Source organism: Schistocerca gregaria, chromosome 1, assembly GCF_023897955.1.
Source record: "Schistocerca gregaria isolate iqSchGreg1 chromosome 1, iqSchGreg1.2, whole genome shotgun sequence".
Lineage (NCBI taxonomy): Eukaryota > Metazoa > Arthropoda > Insecta > Orthoptera > Acrididae > Schistocerca > Schistocerca gregaria.
In genome coordinates, this window is record NC_064920.1 from 423,327,555 (window position 1) to 423,348,675 (window position 21,121).

The 21,121-nt window shown below is 42.9% G+C and overlaps 1 protein-coding gene across 1 annotated transcript in view; it reads right to left on the reverse strand.

Annotated features, from left to right (window-relative positions):
* The window catches only part of LOC126350846 (MICAL-like protein 1), a 78,647-nt gene extending 67,659 nt beyond the window's left edge, over window positions 1–10,988 (reverse strand). The window contains exons 1-2 of the mRNA XM_050002552.1: window positions 10,747–10,988; window positions 10,531–10,644 (exon numbers count right to left, since the gene is read on the reverse strand). Coding sequence (XP_049858509.1) covers window positions 10,531–10,644; window positions 10,747–10,751 — 119 coding nt within the window. The 5' untranslated portion in view covers window positions 10,752–10,988. The remainder of the gene's footprint in view (window positions 1–10,530; window positions 10,645–10,746) is intronic.
* Window positions 10,989–21,121: the final 10,133 nt, after the last annotated feature.

Consider the following 21,121-nt stretch of genomic DNA (forward strand, 5'->3'; position numbering starts at 1 on the left):
TCTCTAGCGACCTTCCGTTACCTCATCATTTATTTTTTTCAATGCTTTGCTCTCTGATAATCTCAACTGCTCGGCCGGGGCGCTTTTCGACTTCTGTGTGCACGTTTAAACTCATTTGTTCCGAAAGAAATAATTTTGCGTTGATAGGGCTGAGTCCGCACGGACTTAATTCAGTTCCATTTTGATCTCTGCAGCTGCTCGTATGTCATACTATATTTGTGACTTTCTATAAAAGCATCATTACACACACACACACACACACACACACACACACACACACACACACACACACACATACAAAAAAAGAAACTATATAGCACTTCAGGCGTTTAACAGAATATCCCACTCTATCATTGAAATCAGGGTTGAACAGAATATCTCACTGAAATTTACGACGTAATGTAAGAGATGGTACATTCAGTTTTCTTTTATTGCTATCAATATCGATGCACCATTTCCTAGGCCACTGGGAGCATGGTACACAAAAAGGGCGACAATCATACTGAGGCACAAACTCAATTCATTTCATACAGGTCACGTATATTATTTCGCTGGCACGTAAATATGTAGGTCACATTATCGACACCATGGAGTGTGGTGACCTGACTGCCCATCTGCATTCCAAAGTGCTGAGGTGAGTCCTACAGTCCTTTATAGTGAGGGTGTGTAACACTGGTGATCGTTAAATGTGAGGACTTTAAGATCAGTCGCCTCCTTGATTATACATGCCATCTCCGACTTTGATGCTCTCCCTTCTTTTCGTTTTTGTAATCATACACAATAATGCCATACTACACTAGACCGCACACGTACTCATCAAAGTCGCACGGTTCAAAAAGTCTCGAAGTTCAGATAAACACTGCTCAAAGGAATTAGGGGAACACGTGTATCAACGTGTTATGTTAAATTTATTTAGATACTGGCAGTACCTGTGGTCTTGTTGCATAGCATGAGATCTTCGCTGTAGGCCACAACTTAAGTCATTCGTCATCTATAGTCTGCGTTATGCATTACAGTGTCAGGTGGCCCCTAAGAAGGAACTCAGCACCGGCGTCCTAGTGTTTTCTAGTGACAGACGACATTTGTCATTTGTGGACGTTGTAGTTACCCAAGCGCATACAAAGCAACATCCTAATGCATTCCAAATTGTAAAAATAGTCTGTATGATCAGAGAAGGACGGACTTCCCGTCATGTTGCTGCAGATGCTAATGTCCCTCCATTTGTCATCCATAGGTTATGGACACGTTACAAGAAGAAGACAGGTCGCCGACGCGTTACAGACCCAGGTGAAGACCGATATCTGGCCATCTCTGCATTGCAACGTCGTACAGCCAACTCGGGAGCACTGCAAAACGATCTCTTAAGGGCCACTGGAGCCGCTGTGTCCAGTCGGACTGTAAAGAACACGTTACGAGGAAGGACCTTACGACTCGCACGTCCTGTTCGAGTACCCCACTGACTATCATCTCGCACCTGGCCTTCAGTTCTGTCATTCCCATATCAACTGGCAACATCGTCACTGGCGAAACGTGATATCTACAAACTCCAAATTTCTTGCGGTGCAAGGCGATGGCCGTGTTCAGCTGTGGAGACGCAGCGGTGAGCGGTAGCTGCCAAATGTTGTCAAGGAAATCGACAGATTCGGCGAAGGTTCTGTGGTGGTGTGGGGAGGCATCAATTTTGACAGCTGTGCGAATCTTGTTCGTTGTCCATGGTCGCCTTACCGTCAGGCAGTACATCAACCAGATCCTTGGTGGATCTTTTGGTAGCGGCTGAATACGATGGTGGCCCTGAGTTGCTTCTTATGCACAATAATGCCAGGCCCGATGTGACGGGCTTCAACAGGGATGAAGCCTGGACATTGAAGTAATGGAATGGCCAGTGATGGCTCCCGATGGTGACTCCTGACCTAAACCCCATAGAACACATGTGGGTCATGCTCGACAGACGTGTTCGTGGTCGTACTGTTATATTGCAAACTCTCCGAGAACTCTCAAGGGCTCTCATTGCAGAATTGGAACGGATACCACAGGCTGACCTCCGTAGACCTATATGGGAACACGTCAGCCGGCCGCTGCAGCCGAGCGGTTCTAGGCGCTTCAGTCCGGAACCGCGCTGCTGCTACGGTTGCAGGTTCGAATCCTGCCTCGCGCATGGATATGTGTGATGTCCTTAGGTTAGTTAGGTATAAGTAGTTCTAAGTCTAGGAGACTGATGACCTCAGATGTTAAGTCCCATAGTGCTTAGAGCCATTTTTGGAACACGTCACTTAGGTGTCGGGCGGTTATTAACAATCACGGCGGGCATTCATGTTACTAAAGCTTTCAAAGTCAAATGAAAAGCATCCAGGGTGACGGGATGAATGACTGTATCCACTTTGTTTGCAACACTTGTCGGACTTTTCAGTTCTTGTTACGAAAATGAACGAGAATGTAGTGGTGTGTTGTTACGTACTCAGTTTGTGAAAGGTAAAGGTATAATTTGGTAGCAAAACCAGTCCTCAATTATTGTTCAATGGAGGATGGCAGACGCCCAAAGTCATGTTCCCGCAGTTCTTTGAGCTGTGTTTAATATTCACATTTCGGACGACGACAATGGCAAACCATTTCGACTACGGACATGCCCCCATAAAAATGGGGTATGCCCGTTAACAACAATACGCTCATTAACATGCACTATGATTTGGAAATTCACTGGTCGAGGTAATTAAGTCTCACTGATGTGCCCACGTGAAGCGACACACCTTTCAAGACACTTGTGTTACAGAGTCATATGCCGAGAGGGGAGGGAGGAGGGAAGAGGGTTCAACTTCAGGTGATTAAAAAATAAATCCTTCAATAAAAGCACAACTGAATTACTTACCCTCTCTTCACCAATGGTTAGTGCTCCATTTCTAATGAGTCCGATGTGAACGAGTGAACGATACGTTAGCCTGTAACCTAACTCCCTTCATCCTTTTCTTAGCGGGCGGTGTGATGCAGGGATTAGACATTTGAATCGCATTTTGTTGGACAATACTGTAAAGTCTCGTTCGGGCATCCAGATTTAAGTTTTCTGTAGTTCGCCGTAACCGCTTGAGGCAAATACCGAGATTATTTCTTTCAAAAACAGAAAAACACAGTGGATTTCATTGCTCATCCTTCCCTAACAGGCTGGAATCCTACAGGAGGAAGTAAGTTCAAATCCGGAATATCATCAGCAAGAGGAGTAGAGTGAATGACTCGGATCTTATGTTGACCAGGTTGGACTTCCATTCCTATATTTAATTAAAAAAAACTTTATGCAGTGTCTTATGGAATAAAGCTACAAATATAATTAGCGGTACTAGATTAGCCCAGCGGTCTTAGGCGCTGCAGTCATGGACTGTGCGGCTGGTCCCGGCGGAGGTTCGAGTCCTCCCTCGGGTATGTGTGTGTTTTTTTCCTTAGGATAATTTAGGTTAAGCAGTGTGTAAGCTTAGGGACTGTTGACCTTAGCAGTAGTCCCATAAGATTTCACACACATTCATTAATTAGCAGTAACCCGCTCATCGGACTGAGGGGTGAGGTAACGTTGTACTTTTCGAGAGGACAAAGCTAACACAGAGTTTAGTCTTCTTTCCTTCAACAACTGCCCAATAGTTCAGCATATACGTCTGATATGTCATCAGCCAGATCGGAAGCACTCAAAACCAGTTTCTCACAGACACTGTTTATCGCAACTATATGCAATTCACCTAACATTTGTTGATTGATTATAAATTTCAGCAAATAGTTTCCATGTTCACATGTTTCTCAAAAACGAACAATGAGATTCTTATATTCAATGAAGCCCCCTATATATAAAGCTCAAACATATCACAAATGGCGGTCTACTTAAAAAAAAGTACATAATAAAGTAACATAAGACAACAAAAACCAACGTGGTTTAATGGTATGTTTCAAAGAATGCGGCGAATACGGATATGGTCCCACACTCACTACGAAGAGACTGTAGAAAAACTGATAGAGAGGACTTAAGGGCAATTCGTGCTTCCATAAAATGAGATATGTGTGGAAACATTCTTACAAGGGGACGGCGCCTAATCGTCATCACCAAATTCGTGCAAATTAGTGGCGTGTGCGGGGCTTGGCCAGAAATTAAAGTAACAGAAATGAGAGCTCCAGATGGCCAAGTGTTTAGAGAAAAACATTTTTGGCGCGTGCTGTATGCGGTTCAGTCATTTGTGTAAGCTTAGTTTTCAGGCAGCGGAGAAGAGTGCAACGGTGGAGTTCCTATGTACGAACCTTTTTTGTTTTCAGTTTTTACTTTACACTGCATATAAATTCAATTAATGTCCAATACATTTCATAAAAGCCATGAAAAGGTGAAGGAAAATTTAGGATTGGAACTAAATTTCCGGGATGAGATTACAAGGCGCATACGAGAACTTCGTATAAAAAGAGATACTTTTTATTATGTTACTGTTGATGATTTACACGTGCTGGGATAATATTCATCGTAAAATCAGGGGAAGCAGTAAATTTCTCGACATCCTGCTTACGTTATAAAAGCCAGATTTTTACAATTACATGGTGCTTTTAAAATTTCTGTGGATAAACAACCTTGGTTTACATTCATAAAAAGTTCGCTCTCATAGCACAGAACGACAGTAAAGAATGCGTAACGCATTGTTTCGCCAAATATTGGCGAGGACAGCTGGTGACCTACAATTCTTAACCTGATGACAAAAATAGACATAGTAGGGTTGCACTAGCGCATGACATTTGGGAGAAATCACTTTAATACTCCACGATGATAATCTGTCTTCAGCTTGAAAAATATCGTCGTATAATTTTAGATTTGTTTGTCTTCCCTTAGAATCAATTAACACAAGAAATTTGTTCTCCTGCACGTCGAGTTTCATCACATTACTCAGACATTTTTTGTACTAAGCTGTTGTACGTTTCCCAGATTTTGACGAAGTAATGCCGACATTCCTTATAATTTGCCGCCTATTCATCCAACATTTGTTGAATCCTCAGTCCAAAAGAGCCAATACTCTCTTGTAGGCGTACGTAGAGTGTTGGCAGTGACTTTCCAGAAACGGTTATAGCATATTGCGTTGTCGGTTACTTTATTCATAGCTCGGTGTTACATAAATATTTAAAATAAAACAATTTAAAAAAGTTCCTTCATAGGTACTCAACCCCACGACCCTCGTATTACCGTTCTGCACTCATTCCTCTGCGCCAACTACTGTCTGGGTATGTAACTAGCTCATCTCTCACCCTTTCCGCGCCAAAAATGCTGTTTTTTTGCTAAACGCTTAGCCATCTGGAGCTTCCACTTCCATCATTTTCATTTATGGCCAAGCCCTCTATATATCACAAATTTGGACAAAATAGGCGATGACTAGTAGGCACGGCCTCCATGTCAGTCAGAAATCGTGGCTAAAGTTTTATCCGAAAAACCCAGGAACTTGTAATCCTCTGTAAGAAAACTGATCCAAAAGTTATGTTAAGAATTTAGAGATTCAATCTGGTGCTGCAACGTAAGACAAGAGACAGAAAGCCAAGTGTTACATTCTGCACCTAAAATGCTTTTACGTGTGATGCTATCACCTAAAGAATCTCTGACCGCCGCATGCGAGATAGTTTGAAACAACACTCCCGATAATGAAAAACAAGGTACGAAGCACTAACGAAACTCCAATTAGACATTATATCGAATATGCTGCGAAATTACCTCCTCTTCTAGTTCATGGATGGATGGATTTAAAATTGTTAGACGATAAACAGCCTCGTCATCAATACCCTTCCACAAGATGGAGGTGCTGCTGAATGAGGGTTACTCTTAATGAACGGAAAGCTAAGGCCACATAACGATAGCCACAGCAATAGAAAATGCCACATATAGATGTGCCAGGAGACTTAGTCATACTGTTGTCACTTATTAAAAGAATTAAGAAAACAGAGGACGACTGCGAAGCTAAAAAGAGGAGCGAGCCACTGGAAAACACATTAAAACCTATATCCAATTAAACTGGGCAGGAGTGCTGATGCCACACGAAATGTCAACAATTATAGTGCCATTAGTTCGTCATCGCTAGAATGGATGGCACGTCCCTCACTAGGCTAAAGGTTTTCCTCCTATCAGCATACAACACACAGAACGTTAAAACATGGAACATGATGCACCGTGTTTGTGACGCCGTGGGTGCAGAATTCCGGCGGATGTTCTTGCTGCAAAAGATATGCAAGCGTCATTACGCAGTGGTCGATATGAAGGCGAGTGAGGCTCACTTGTCACTTCGTTGAGTTCAAAAGTATTTGCATCATGGGTGGATAGTCGCTTTGACCGACAACAGCTTATTGTTACCCAATGCCGTTCCCACTCAGCCAACACTCGCTTTGTCACTCAGATCTCTTCCATTCCAAGAGTCTCACCTCACTAGGAATTGAATAGGTCATTTCCGTTGAGAATGGCTGTACAGAATTGCAGAGCAATATTGCTAAAGTCGGTCTGTTGTAGGATCCTAGAACATATTCTAAGGTCGAACATTCAGACTTTCCTGGAAGGAAAGTAATTTATTTCAAAGAAGCAGCACGGGTTCTGGAAGCACCAATCACGCTAAAATGCAATTCGCTACCGAGCGAGGTGGCGCAGTGGTTAGAACACTGAACTCGGGAGGAGGGCGGTGCAAACCCGCGTCTGGCCTCCCAGATTTAGGATTTCCGCTATTTTCGTAAGTCGCTTAAAGGAAATGCTGGGATGGTTCCCTTGAAAGGGCACATCCTATTTCCATCTCCGTCCTTCCCTACTCCGAGCTTGCGCTCCGTCACTAAGGCTCTCGTTGTCGACAGGGCGTTAATCAATAATCTCCTACTCCTCCACAAATCGGTTCTTTCACACACGATATCTTGCAAACAATAGATGCAAGTCAACCGATAGATTCCACCGTCCCAGACTTCTGAAAGTCAGCCGAGACTGTACAATACTGTCCAGTGATAACTAATAAACGAATCGTGAAAAGTAGCTTCATAAATAAGCGTTGGCTCGAAAAATGTTTGACCAACAAACCTCAGTATATTATACTGGATCGCGAGTGTTCAACAGAAACGCCGCGCGGGATTAGCCGAGCGGTCTGAAGCGCTGCAGTCATAGACTGTGCTGCTGGTCCCGGCGGAGGTTCGAGTCCTCCCTCGGGCATGGGTGTGTGTGTTTTTCCTTTGGATAATTTGGGTTAAGTAGTGTGTAAGCTTAGGGACTAATGACCTTAGCAGTTAAGTCCCATAGGATTTCACACACATTTGAACATTTGTTCAACAGAAACAAAAACAACATTGCGTGTGCTCCAGAGAAATGTATTAGAGTGCCAATGTTCGCTTTATACGTAAACGATGTATCGGGTGAGGTCAGAAGCACTCCCAGATTGCTCGCTGTCGATACTTTTGTCTATAGGAAAATAAGATCGTTCAGATACCATAAGGAAATTCAGATCGACTTAAAACATATATTTAAAAAAAAATGAGGGTGAAATTAAGTGAATGCCCTGGCAAATAGAATTATGCAAATTGGTCACAAATTGATGTTCTGCGGGTATAGAGGGAAAACAGGAAATTGTGAAACTTCCTGGCAGATTAAAACTGCTTTACTTCTGCCAGTACCTCGTCTCCTGTGAGGACGGGGCGTGAGTCGTGCTTGGGTAGCTCAGTTGGTTGAGCACTTGCCCGCGAAAGGCAAAGGTCCCGAGTTCGAGTCTCGGTCCGGCACACAGTTTTAATCTGCCAGGAAGTTTCATACCAGCGCACACTCCGCTGCAGAGTGAAAATCTCATTCAGGAAATAGTGAAGTTTGGCGACCGATGGATGACTGTGACACTGCAGCGCAGTTCCACCGCGCAGCTGGCGAGGACAGTGAACAGGGAACATATCGGTACTAGGACATTACGTCTTTGTCGATTTCATTCGTTTCACACATTTGGGCTGTAATGATGCATCGGAGATAGGCGCATGAACAATATATGCAAATGTCTGCATTTGAAAAATACGTGTAGCTGGGCTCAAAAGACGGTTGGAGTAATCGGCAAATCTCTCGAAATTTGAATACGAGCGATGCCAATAGTAATAGTATGTTGGCTGTAAGGGATGAATCACGGCCGAACATAGGGACAAAAGGGAAACGGTCGACCTAGAGAGACGAAAGAACTTTAGGACCGAGCAATCGTCACAGAGGACTCAGAGGCCCTGATTCATCATTATCATCGATACGACGTGCAACTGGTGCCTTAGTGACCACAAGGATCATTAATAGGCGGTTCACAGAAAGGAGGCTGAGATCACGGCGCTCCTTGCGCCGACTACAATTGACTTCAGTACACCAGCAAACCCATTTGCATTGGTATCGGGCGCATTCGACCAGGAATCTCGTTGACTGCATTACAAATGTCTTTAGTTATGAGTCCTGCTTCGAACTGAGTGCCGAAGGCGTGTCTAGAGACGCCCCAGACAGAGGTGGGGTACAAACCTAACTGTCGTCCCCAAATGATGGTCTGGGGTGTCATTTCATTTAGTAGCAGGACGCCTTGGGTTGCCAGCCGCGGCATCCTAACAACACGGCGACACGCTGACGATGTTATACGCCCCATTTTGTTGCCGTTCATGGTAAGCCATCTTGGGATTACAATTCAGCAAGATAATGCCGGGCCGCACATGGCGAGAGTTTCTACTGCTCGTCTTCGTGCTTGCCAAAACCAACCTTAGTCAGCAGGGTAGTAGGATCTCTCAAAAGAAATGGTTCAAATAGATCTGAGCGCTATGGGACTTAACATCTGAGGTCATCAGTCCCCTAGAACTTAGAACTACTCAAACCTAACTAACCTAAGGACATTACATACATCTACGCCCGAGGCAAGATTCGAACCTGCGACCGACTGAAGCGCCTAGAACCGCTCGGACACACCGGCGGGCCGTTGGATCTTTCCGCAATTGAGAACTTTTGGATCTTTATGGGCAAGGCCGACTAACCAGCTCGGGATTGGAGAGAATTTGGCTCAACTTTCCTCGAGAGAACATCTAACAACTCTATCATTCAATGCCAAGCCGAAAAACTGCTCGCATAAGAGGCAGAGGTGGACCAGCCCGTTATTGACTTGCTCAATTATTCGGATAATTGCTTCATGCCCTGTCGTTTTGTTTTCTGTCTCAGAGTGCACTTAAGAGCAATAGTGTGAAGAGGCATGAAATGGAACGAACGTGAGAAACTGTTTTGAGGTTCGGGTAAGTGTGATGAAACTGCAAAGTAAATAATGTACAAGTCGATAACGCAAAAATTCTAGAAAACTGCACTGCCGTAATAAATAAATATGAAAGGGTATATTGAATGGATTAAGAGACGTGTTGCAAGGATTGTTGTCAGGCCAGTACAAGACATGACGAAGGCGTAACATATATGTACGAGGAACTTAAATGTGTTTTTTTTATAGGAATGTGATGCTTATAGTTAGTAATTTGTTCCATAGATTATATTCACGATAAAAGTTATGACGTGGACCATATCCACAGAACAAACATACACACACACACACACACACACACACACACACACACACACACACACACAAAATATATCGAAAAAAATTATATGGCTACACACTGGTCATTTACTGCTTTGTAAGAATGACTAATTTTTTTCTATCATGTTTCCTCTATGGTACAGAAGAAGAAGCTAAGGAGAATTATCTTTACATTTGAAAACAAACGCTTCTGCTACCTGCCAGACATTTTATTTTTATGGGTAGGTTGTCACAGATATTTATGGCTTCATATTTAACCCCACTGTCTGAGAAAGTTAGATTCATTAAAGGGTAATGGAGATCATTTCTTCTTCTAATGTTGCACTTGTGAATATCTCTGTTACTCTCAATTCCTATTTGCCTTTGCAGTGAGGAGTTAAGCCCAGAATATTATTCCACAACACATCAGTGAATCGAAATATGCAAAACATGTTAACTTCTTCATTTCTACATCCTCAAAGTTAGCAATTATTCTTAAGACAAAAGTAGTCTAACCTAAAAATTTTAGCAGGTATGTTACTTTTCACGAAATCCAGATGAGTACATTTACACGAGCGATAGTTAAGGTTGGTTTTACTGCCTATCTCGTATATTTAGAGTATGGAATACGATAAGAAGACAGGTTAGTGCACTTAACCGGATGCACATGAACTGTCTTTTTTCCCTTCGCACGCTATGTAAACGGAACGGGAGACACAGCCTTCAAAACTGGCACGAACTACCCTTCACCACGTATCGCACAGTAGAGCGTGTGGCATGTTGGTGGATCAGCTTCGAAGATAGAAAAAGAGATCTGGTTTATAAATAAGAAATCAGTTACACTCTCAATCCTAAAACACGGCGATTACTTACCAACACGCTTCCATACAACCGACAAACTTCCGAGTGAAGACTGCCATTGCGCTCCTTTAGTAAACTCTACTCTCTGCAAAAGCACATTCACTAACTATTCTACTCGATTGAATAGCTGTTCAAAATTTCGGGCTGAACTCACAAATGCATTTTTCTGCGCTTTGTTTCAAGTTGAGAATCACCCATTGTAGTCGTCGCTGGCGTGGATGCATTTTCCCTTACTTTCTTTCCGCTGAACAACTTGCGTACAGATTTCCTGAAAGTAACGCATAGTAAATGGTATGAGGCCATATTATCCTTCTAGTTTTCAACGCAGTAAACATATACATTACAATAACAGCTCGACACATAGCTGTACCTCATCTTTTCACGTAAACTGCTTTACTTCCTGTCAGTGAAATTCCTTTACAGAAAATGACATTTCCCACACGCTTTGGTTGTGTACGTAAGCATACTGTTATATGAAGCGTCCGAAACAGTTGCGTCTGTTTCCTCTTTTACTTTCACTGTGTTGTTCCACTTTTCACATGTTAAATGCTATTCATGTTCTCCATTTAGAAGGAAAATTCTCTTCAGTGTGATATCGCTGATCTTACTGTCACATGTCGCGTTGTTACGAATATCTTTGGAGTGATCTCACCGCAACATGGAAATCTGTGGTGAGTGCGACACCTATCCAGTTACTTCACTTGATTCAACACCGATTAGACAAATAAATATTTACTTTTCTTCCCAGAGATTACATATAGATTTGTTTTAATGAGATGGTTAGGTAAATTTGTGCCAAAACCTTGGGATTCAGCGTTTCAATTAAACTTAGGATTACAAAAACAGCTGAAATGAAATAAATATGTTCTTTGTCTTTTTCGAATGCCGTTTGTAGGTGATCATTCTTAAATTTAGATCCTTAGCGCACTTTTCTTGAGACACGAATGTTCGTCAAACTTCATTCCTTTCATCGATTAAGATGATTGTCTCTACACTCCCACATTAATTCATGGTATTGATGAAGTAATGACCAGAATTTGTAGTACTCAAAGCAATGGAAATACTGGATCATCAGTTCAGTAGAGTTCGGTAATGTTTTTATGGCTTAACACTTCCTGTCAGTGCATGTAGGAACACAACTTTGCCGATTTCGATTGATTAAAGGTGTCCAGTGAAGGCTTCGAAATCGATAGCTTGTGAAACTAGCACCAACATAAATGAAGGGAAAAGAAATGTATCTTTTGTCACTGTAACAAAGTTTCGGGAAACGTCGACTTCAACGTATCAGAACCCGGAGAAAAATCTACATGAAGATTAAACGCCACAACACTAGTAAAGGAGGTGTCCATATGTCTTTTTTTAAACAAATAATAGACATATCGCCATTTTTTAAAATACAAGTTTTACATTCTGGACCACAGATATCCTCCGGCTTCGCTTGTGTTTACCATCTCCGTCTCAATCCCTCCTCTTCATTTTCCTGTACCCCTCGCTCCTAAATGATTTCATGATATAAAGAGTCTAACCATATTTGTTTGTTCTGTACGAACCTTTTTATGGACAAAGCAAATCTGAAGATGGTAACTAGTAGCTGTACCCAGTAACGTGATTTTTTTTATTCAATGTAGTCCGAAACGGTCCGCAGAGCTTGTAACAAATGTTGCACAGTAGATTGTGCTAAGAAATAATTGTTGAAATAAATCAATACGTTGTGCCTTTTCCGAGTTTATTAGCATTGAAGTTAGCCAATCAAGCCCGCCAGAGACGCTGTCGCCAAAAGTGTTTTTCGTTTGGTTTCCTAAACCCAACAAGGGAGCGATACAAATGGAAAAAAAAAACAAGATGGGTCGATAGTAAGGATAGAACCTGAGCCAAAAGCTGAGCAGTCTCGTGCGCTGTCATCCACTGTATGAGAACAACAGACTCTAATTTTATTTCGCGGGGCGCTGGAATTTGCGCGCCAACGGCTTGATTGGCTATCTCCAATGCTAATTAACTCGGAAACGGCGTAACATATTGAATTTTTTTCTTAACAGTTATTTTTCATGCAATCTACCCTGCAACACCCTTACAAGATTTCATGACCACACAGTATATCTAAGCGAGTGTGACGTAATAAATAATTATACAAGCGTCTACATGTTATTACTTATGTGACTGGTACTTTCGTAACGCCCAGTTCCAAAGATTTTCGGCCATACTGCGCTGCTGCAGCATTGCGATATGAGTTAAGACAGTATTACACATTAAAAGAACTTTTTCACAAATCATTTATAAATGATATTTGATACAATGTTTGACGTTGTGTTTAGGTACTTCGAAGAGATCTTTTATGAAATATGGAGCGAAGTTTCTCGTTTAAACAAAGATTATCAAAACTTTTGTGTATAACACGGGGCTTTGATGAGATCCTTCTTCGGTTATTCTTATCCTGCGATATCATGTGACTTTACGTGGCATGTAAGTCGTCCACAGAGCGGAGTGTGTTCGTTCACTGTCAAAATAACAAAGCCGCTGTTCTGTAATCCCACGGAAGTTGTAGGCTTTGGATATGTGGGGTAGTACCATTGTGTATTGAGCCAGGCACCTAGAAACGACGGAGAGGCTTCGTCCCGCCGTAGCCCTCAGTGATACACAACCCCACAACAGGCCACAGCAGTCCACCTCACCTCAAAGTAGTACCATAGTCTACAGTCGCGCACCCCATCTCGTTTTCGTTACCCCCAGCAATAGCAGCGCCCCAAGCGGCCAGCTGGCGACACTTCTCAATATAATATCGGATGAGTGCGAATACTAACGCTTATATTGATTTGTAACGTGGTTCTTATAATAGGGAGTGTATGTAGTGCCGTAAATATCGACAATAACAAAAAATTAAATGTGTGATTATATAGTTTCCTCAGGACCTTGGGAAATACGAAACGGTGCATTACATGACAGTTTATTTACGATTATCTCGTAACGTACAGGCGTTTTCTAAACAGTGTCATTTTCCTTTAATTACAAAAACTAATAGCAGACACTTTTACTGGAAAACGTCGTATGTCTATCCAACAACGCAGAGTTTTGTTCGCTACGCTTTCAGCCAAATCAGTGAATATGGAACGTAGGACACCAGTACGAAAGGTAATACCTACATTAGTTAACGCACCAAATAAGCCACCATAACTGTAGGTTAAAGAAAACTACGCAGATGTGATAATAAATCGTCAAAAGCAATAAAACTGTTTCCCAACATAGGCAGAAGCAAATCCTTAATTGCTGGTTAATCTGAGCCACAAACGAGAAGTATCTTCAACAAATTCGCTTTTGAAGCAAAAGTAATTACATTTACAAAAATATTCGCAGATTACAAAGCCAACTAAAATGTAAGAAAGGGCGAATCACTGGAATCCAAGATTTTTTTAACGTCGACAAAAGTGCCAATGATAATAACAACGGAAAACAACAGAAATATATGCTTCTCATGCTTGAAATGTATTTATATTATCTTGCTTGCAGCGGAATAAGCTGCAAATATCGAAAAGTTCGAAAGTATTTCTTCATGAACCAATTGCAGCTTGATTCTGCTGTTTTAACAAGTATTTCACGATAATGTATGTCCGTTGGTAACTTATTAACGCAAGGAACGCAAAAATATGACCACTGTTCCGTTAATTAAGTAGAAAATAATTAAAAACAAACAGTACACATCCGACGCAAGTCTCTTTTCTCACCGCTTGGTGCGCTAGAGTTGCTGCGGCTGTCAAACGGCAACAACTTTTGGTGTGTGTGTGTGTTACGGGCGATAAACTGCGTGGTCATCAGCGCCCAAACACATAAAAACAGGAACACTTGCAGTGAAGGGACTAAGACGGACAGTGAACAAGGAGAACGTCTAAAAGACACAGACCTGACGCAGTTCCAAATCCTCACATTCAGAGGCAAAACAAGAGGAGAAGAAACGCACTAAAAAGGAAAGGAAACGCAAAGAAAAGAGAACAGAAACCGAAGGGAAACAAGGAGGTGATCGTGACTGGCGGACCACTTACCTAAAACTGGGTGAGCCAGTCAACAACTTTCTCAGCTGAGTGTGTCATGACTGTATTTATTAGACTGTGGTAATACCGTCAGACTAACAGCTACTCTCTTGAGGATAACACGTAGTGTCGACACTTGTAGTGAAGCCAGGTTGATGCAAACGATAAACGGCTTCTTTATAAACATGTCGAAGATTCGACGGGTAGCAAAGAATTTTCGCAGATCAGAAGTGAAGAAGACTGAAAGCATCTTACCAATACTTTTTAAACGAAGAATTCATTCTGGTTGAGGAATGGATGTTCTTGACACGATAAGACGCTAAACTTTGCTATGCTGCTGTAGAGTAGTGCCTGTTGGAAGTACCAGGTAACTGATACTGCGTCCGCTTCCACCAAAGCATGAGAAAGTTCAAAACTGACAGAACTGCATGCACGTTATTCCACTTACCAGATTATTTAACCGGCATTGCTAGATTCCCCATCCGTCTGATACCCTTCACGATCGCTGTAGTTGTGCTGATGCTATAGGGGAAAGTAAGCATGGGCGAAGGTGGGGTAATTACTGGGACAGTCGTTTGAGGTATCGTGCCACGCGTAGGAATCTCTAGTGTCCACGTTACCTTCTGAGACAGATGTAGCTCCTAGGCAGGACGGGTAGTCCACAAAACTGTAACTCTCCAATCCTGGCAGAGTTCCCAGGGCAACGGGTGTTTACAGGTAATATGAGATATGCGACAGAGGTAGCGTGCAGGTATCCCCGACGGTTACTTGTCAAACATGAGAACATGACTAATCATTTGGGGGAACTGGGCATTATTTGTGAGCCTAAAGGAATCTGTGCCCTACGAGAGGTTGATCTCGCCAACTGCGTTCTTCAGTCAGCCCTACTTCTGTTTGACGCGTTGCTTTACGGTACAAAGACGTAGGCTGACTTAAATCGGGCTGACGGAGCGTGGCTTGGCCGCAGTTTATGGCGAAGGGCGCTTCTCCAGCATCTCTGACGGTTGGTAACGCTGGTGGCGGATGTAGGTCATGATTTACTGAAGAAAGTGGAGCAAACATCGAAAAAATTAATGTTATCAACTTTAGCTATTTCTACAAAATAGAGCTTTCCTGACGACTAGTTTCGGTAGGAAGTACCATTTTTAAGTCAGTATTATGTAAGGGACATTTCATATTGGTTTACACTTTATTTTTTCCCATCATTCAGGTGCGCCGATTACTCATCCTTGCAGTTGCAACTATGTAGTACTTGGTCTGACCGTATGTGGCAGGACAGTCAGCAGAAGTCCAATCCCTGTACTGTGCAGCTCTTTTTCCCTCTGCTGTCATTACGTGAGCCGACGACATGGAGTGTGATCATCAAGTACAGTAGCGGACGACTTTGTTTTTCGAGGAAGGAGGGTGTGAAAACGGTGGATACTTGCAGCCGATAGGTGGTGTGGAGACTGTGCACCGTCACGAAAACTGCGCTTGCAGCACGATAACAGTCGGCCCCATACGATACGTAAAACCATGGTTTTGCCATCCCTGAAACGGGGTTTCAGGTACTGCCGCGTTCTCTGGCTTGGCCCCTTCTGATTATTACCAATTCGGAACTATTTCACAGACTTCCAGGAACTGAGAGCAGCTGTTCTGGGGTGGATGCGACAGATTCCAGAAAAGTGGTTCGAGGCGAGGAGTGCCTACAGAAGTTAAAGCGGTCAAGTCAAGAAATTCAGTGGATGTATCAGTGCCTGGAACCGTATTTCAGCAATGGCAGCAGTGGCTTTCTGTCTCGTTTGGAAAGAGTGTTGTCATGATGCAAGAGCACTTTTCGTGACTATGTACTCTCCCCACAAACTGCCACCAACCGCCAGTGAATATCTGCACTCTTTTATCCTTCCTCCACAGAAGTCATGTGATCATGCGCTGTCCTTTATGATCAAACTCCCTGTTGTCCACTTACGTAATGACAGCAGGTGGAGAGTGGACTGCACTGCGCAGGAATTACACTTCTAGTGACTGTCCTGTCACCTAGCGTTAGACCAAGGTACTACACTGGCGTCCAAAATTAAAGCAACAAAGGGAAATTTTGCAAGGTTGCATATATTTTGCAACGAAACAGTATAAACAAGCGATCTCGTCACGATACCTGACAGCAGTTAAACCTTGCCGATTCACCTGTACATTTGCATAGAGGTGTTTGAGTGGTTAACATGCATAATCCCTGCCAACACTATTAGGGATCCTCCTTAATATCAGGCTTTTTCCACAATATTTGGGTCCCGAAATCGTGTTCCAATTTTCCTACGAATGCGAATCCATCGAGAATCACTCTCCAGACCAAATCGGGACTCATCTGTGAAAAGAACATATCAACACAGGTCTGCCACAATTGGAAGACGTACAAATAGCTTCTGTAAGATGCTATTTTTGTAAGAGTAATTCGTGCTTGTGTAAATACATGGTATTGCCATGACCGAATATTTAGTTCCACAATTTTAAATTATGAGGCTGTTATCAGATATTACGTTTCACGTGATTTGTAACACGATTTTTCTTGAAGTATACAAGTCGTTGTTTACATCACGCGTCGGGTTCTGTGACAGGGATCGTATTACAATCATAACTCAATACGCTGCACTCTCTTTGAAAAGCACATGTTTGTAACATCGCCGTTTTTAATTTGACAGCAAAATCCCAATATGCAAATGCTAGACCTTTTGATGTACATCGTACAGCTGTGATGGGCTAGTGTTGATAGGTGGTGCGGAGAAAATTTGACTGTAGTACTGAAGGTTTTGATGTAAATTTTCTTGAGAAAACGACTTATTTTGGATAAGGTTTTTTATTATACTTTTTCTTCACGTCGAATTGGAAATGGAACTACCTTCCAAAACAGTCATCGATTGATCTCACTAAAAGCAGCTTATGGTAGAAATATGAACCTCTGCAAATATATATCTGTGGACAACGTTTTGCTAAAAATAATTAAAATGTGCGAAATCACGGGGTTGTGTAGTATACAACAAGTGAAATTCTGATCGATTTTCCCGGAAATCCACCAAGCTCCGCGCGCGGTGACAAGGAAATCACAACTGCTCTGGGTACGGTCGTGTGGTGCGTCCAGAGAGCCCGTGTGGTAGCAGGAAGTGTACAGGTCGCGTTCATTGTAGCCCGCCTCCCAGCAGAACCACTGCTGCCTCCTTTAGCTGAGGTCTCAAGTTCCATGTGGCGGAGAGTCGCTTTCATCGCACCACCACGCAACGATCCAGCTGTAGCGGACGATGTATATTTCTTCTCCTTTCTCTGCAGCGTTTGTCACGCTTTTTCCTGTGTGTATTGGGAATCAGTGAGTGGCACAGCAACAGGAGTCACAAATGATGATGTAAAATAACGCATAAGCATCATATGCTTCAACTGGGGCGCTTATGATTTGGTGATTTTTTTAATTTATGTAGTACCTAGCCTTTTACCCGCAGCGTCGTCTACGTGATCATATATCATATATATTGCACAATCTTCTCCTCCCCTCTCTCTCTGTCCATCTTCTTCTCCGCCCACTCTATCCATCTGCTTCCCTTCCGCTCTTTGTACATCCCGTCTTCCCCCCTCTTCCTTTACCACATGCCCTCTATCCTTCTCCACCTTCTACCTGCCTTCTACACCTGAAGCTCCTCCCTCCTCTCTCTGCCCATCTCCTCTTCCCCCTCTCCCCGACCATCTCTCCCTCCTTCTCTCTCTGTAGAGCTCCTCCTCCTCTATCTGTCCATCCCCCTCGCTCTTTATCTGATCATCCCTTTCTCCCCCTCTTTCTGACTAACCCTCCTTCGCCCTGTCTGCACTTCTCTTCCCCCCCCCCCCCCTCTCTCTGCCCATCTCTTCTTACACCTCCCTATCTCCTCCGACCCCCACTTACCCATTTTCCCATCTCTTCGCCCCTGGCTGTCTGTCCATCTCAAAGTCCTATTTTTACATGTCCATCACCTCCACCCCTGTGTCGTCTGTCTCATAATCCCACTTCTATCTGTCCTATTTCTCCCCCTTTCCTTGCACATCTCATGCTCCTCCAGCCATCCAACACCTCCTCCCACCTGTCTCTGCTCAGCCTGCCCATCCACGTATATACTCGCTGAAATGCACTCTAATACCAACTGCACAACATGCCAGTCATTCAAGGCAGACTAGACGTCAGGGGCTACCAACATTTTTCCCCTCACCTCTGCCCCTACGGGACCTAGGTGGTACTTACATCCACAGTACGTCTTTCCAGACAATACTTACGGTGTGTTCCAAATTTAGTTGAAATCAGTCCACTGGTTTAGTGGGAGATGTGGAATGTGGTTTATAGATACATAGAGAGAGAAAGAGCGAGATTTTAATGCCGTGGCTGATACCCTGTCACTACAAATGTCGCCTGTCACAAGTACTCGTGACTTGCGCTCTCTTTCTCTCTCTCTCTCTCTCTCTCCCCTTTCGAAGCATGTAACCAAGGCAATCAGCTACATATTTGCCTTGAAAACTGTGAAAAACCACCAGATTTAAGGATGGCCACTGTTCTCAGCAATATCTACACATGGTGAAGAAGCTAAGACAGTCCACGTCAGAAACATCCAGAACTCTCTAAAAGGTTTCGCTCAGTTATAGCAGACAATGTGAATTTTCTTTTATGTTTTTGCCGCATTATAACACGGATTTAAAAAAGCAACTATGTGGCTTTTCTGTGGCATTGCTAAGAGCCTTCAAAGAGGGCTCCAACGACGTAACATATGTGGAACAAATAGTAAGAAGCTAACAAGTCACCAGCGATGTAGGGGTAGCGTCTTTGATTAGTATTTAATATATTCGCGGTCCCAGGTTCGAATCCCACCATCCGCTAAACTTTTGAATAAAAATCATTAGCATTCCAGCATAAGAGATCACCCTCATTCTGCCAATGACCTTGTCAGAGAGTGTGGTGGAGCAGATAGAGAATCAGGGCACTCTCTTGCCCTTGGGGTCGGGAACTGGCCATAAATGCGGAAGAATCATCGATGATCAATGGTATGAGAATGGAGATAGCAATTGAAACCACTGTATTAAAGACACATAATGTGTATGCACAACACATGTGGCCTTTAATTGAAAAAGTGACATGCCGTCGGCAGTGGACGCGCGGTTCTAGGCGCTTCAGTCTGGAACCACGCGACCTCTACGGTCGCAGGTTCGAAATTGCCTCGGGCATGAATGTGTGTGATGTCCTAAGCTTAGTTAGGTTTACGTAGTTTTAAGTTCTAGGGGACTGATGACCTCAGATGTTAAGTCTCATAGTGCTCACAGCTATTGGAACCATTTGAAAAAGTTTCATGATGATCTCTCCACTGGCAAAAGATTCCGGAATAGTCCCCAATTTGCACCTCTCGGAGGGGACTTTAAAAAGGGAGATGACCATGAGAAAAAGACTCAATAAGCAACCAAAGGATAACGTTCTACGAGTCGGAGTATGGAATGTGGTAGGCAAGCCAGAAAATCTGAAAAGGGAAATCCAAAGGCTCAATCTAGATATTGCGGGGTTCAGTGAAGTGAAATGGAAAGAAGACAAGGATTTTCTGGTCAGATGAGTATAGAGTAATATCAACAACAGCAAACAATGCTATAGTGGCAGTAGGAATCGTTATGAATAGGAAGGTAGGACAGAGAATGTGTTGCTGTGAACAGTTCAGTGATACGGTTGTTCTCATCAGAATCGACAGCAAAACCAAAATCGACAATGACAGATCAGATATATACGCCGATGTAGTAAGCTGAAGATGAAGAGACAGAGAAAGTTTACGAGAGGACGAAACAGGTAATACAGTATGTAAATGCATAAGAAAATAGAGTTGTCATGGGGCAATGGAACGCGGTTGTAGGGGAAGGAGTAGAAGAAAAGGTTACGGGTGAATATGGGCTTGGTACTAGGAAAGGGAGAGGAGAAAGTTGTTGAGTTCTGCAATAAATTTCCACTGACTAATAGCGGATACTCTGCTCAAACATCACAAGAGGAGGAGGTATGCTTGCAGAGGCCGGCAGATACGGGAGGATTTCACTTAAGATTACATCCCAATCAGGCAGAGATTCCGAAATCAAATGCTTGATTGTAATGTGTACCTAGGACCAGATACAGACTCAGATCACAATGAAGTAGTGTTGAAGATATTACCCAGGAAGAATTAATACGCAAAAAATGCGATATGGAAGTACTAGTGAATGAAGAGATACGCTTGAAGTTTACTAAGGCTATAGATACTGCAATACAGTCTGGCTTTAGCAGTCGCCCGGAGTGGACGTGCCGTATTTCCGCCTGCGGAGCGTGTGAGCTCGTGTTTGTTTACATTGCGACTTAGCTTGCGCACGGACTTCGCGCACTGAGATAATGGCAAATAAGTTCAGAAAATGGACATTATGTTTCAAATGTTTTTTATTCCAGTCTTTGATCACAATATCAATTCTTCTGACGATGACAGGTTTCAGTCCGTTATGACCATCCTCAGATCTACAATATACAAATATATACACATAGCGCGCAGTGTGTCTTTCAACACAATACAGCAATACGTATCACAACATACTATCATAAAACCAGGGAAATGTACGGATAAAATACGGTGACACGTACCTTTTCCACACCATGTCCTAACGTGATAAGGCCATAATGGCATCATCAAAAAACATAAATATAGTCAGCACAGCATTCTCACATAGATCTAAAATAAGGTATAGAAT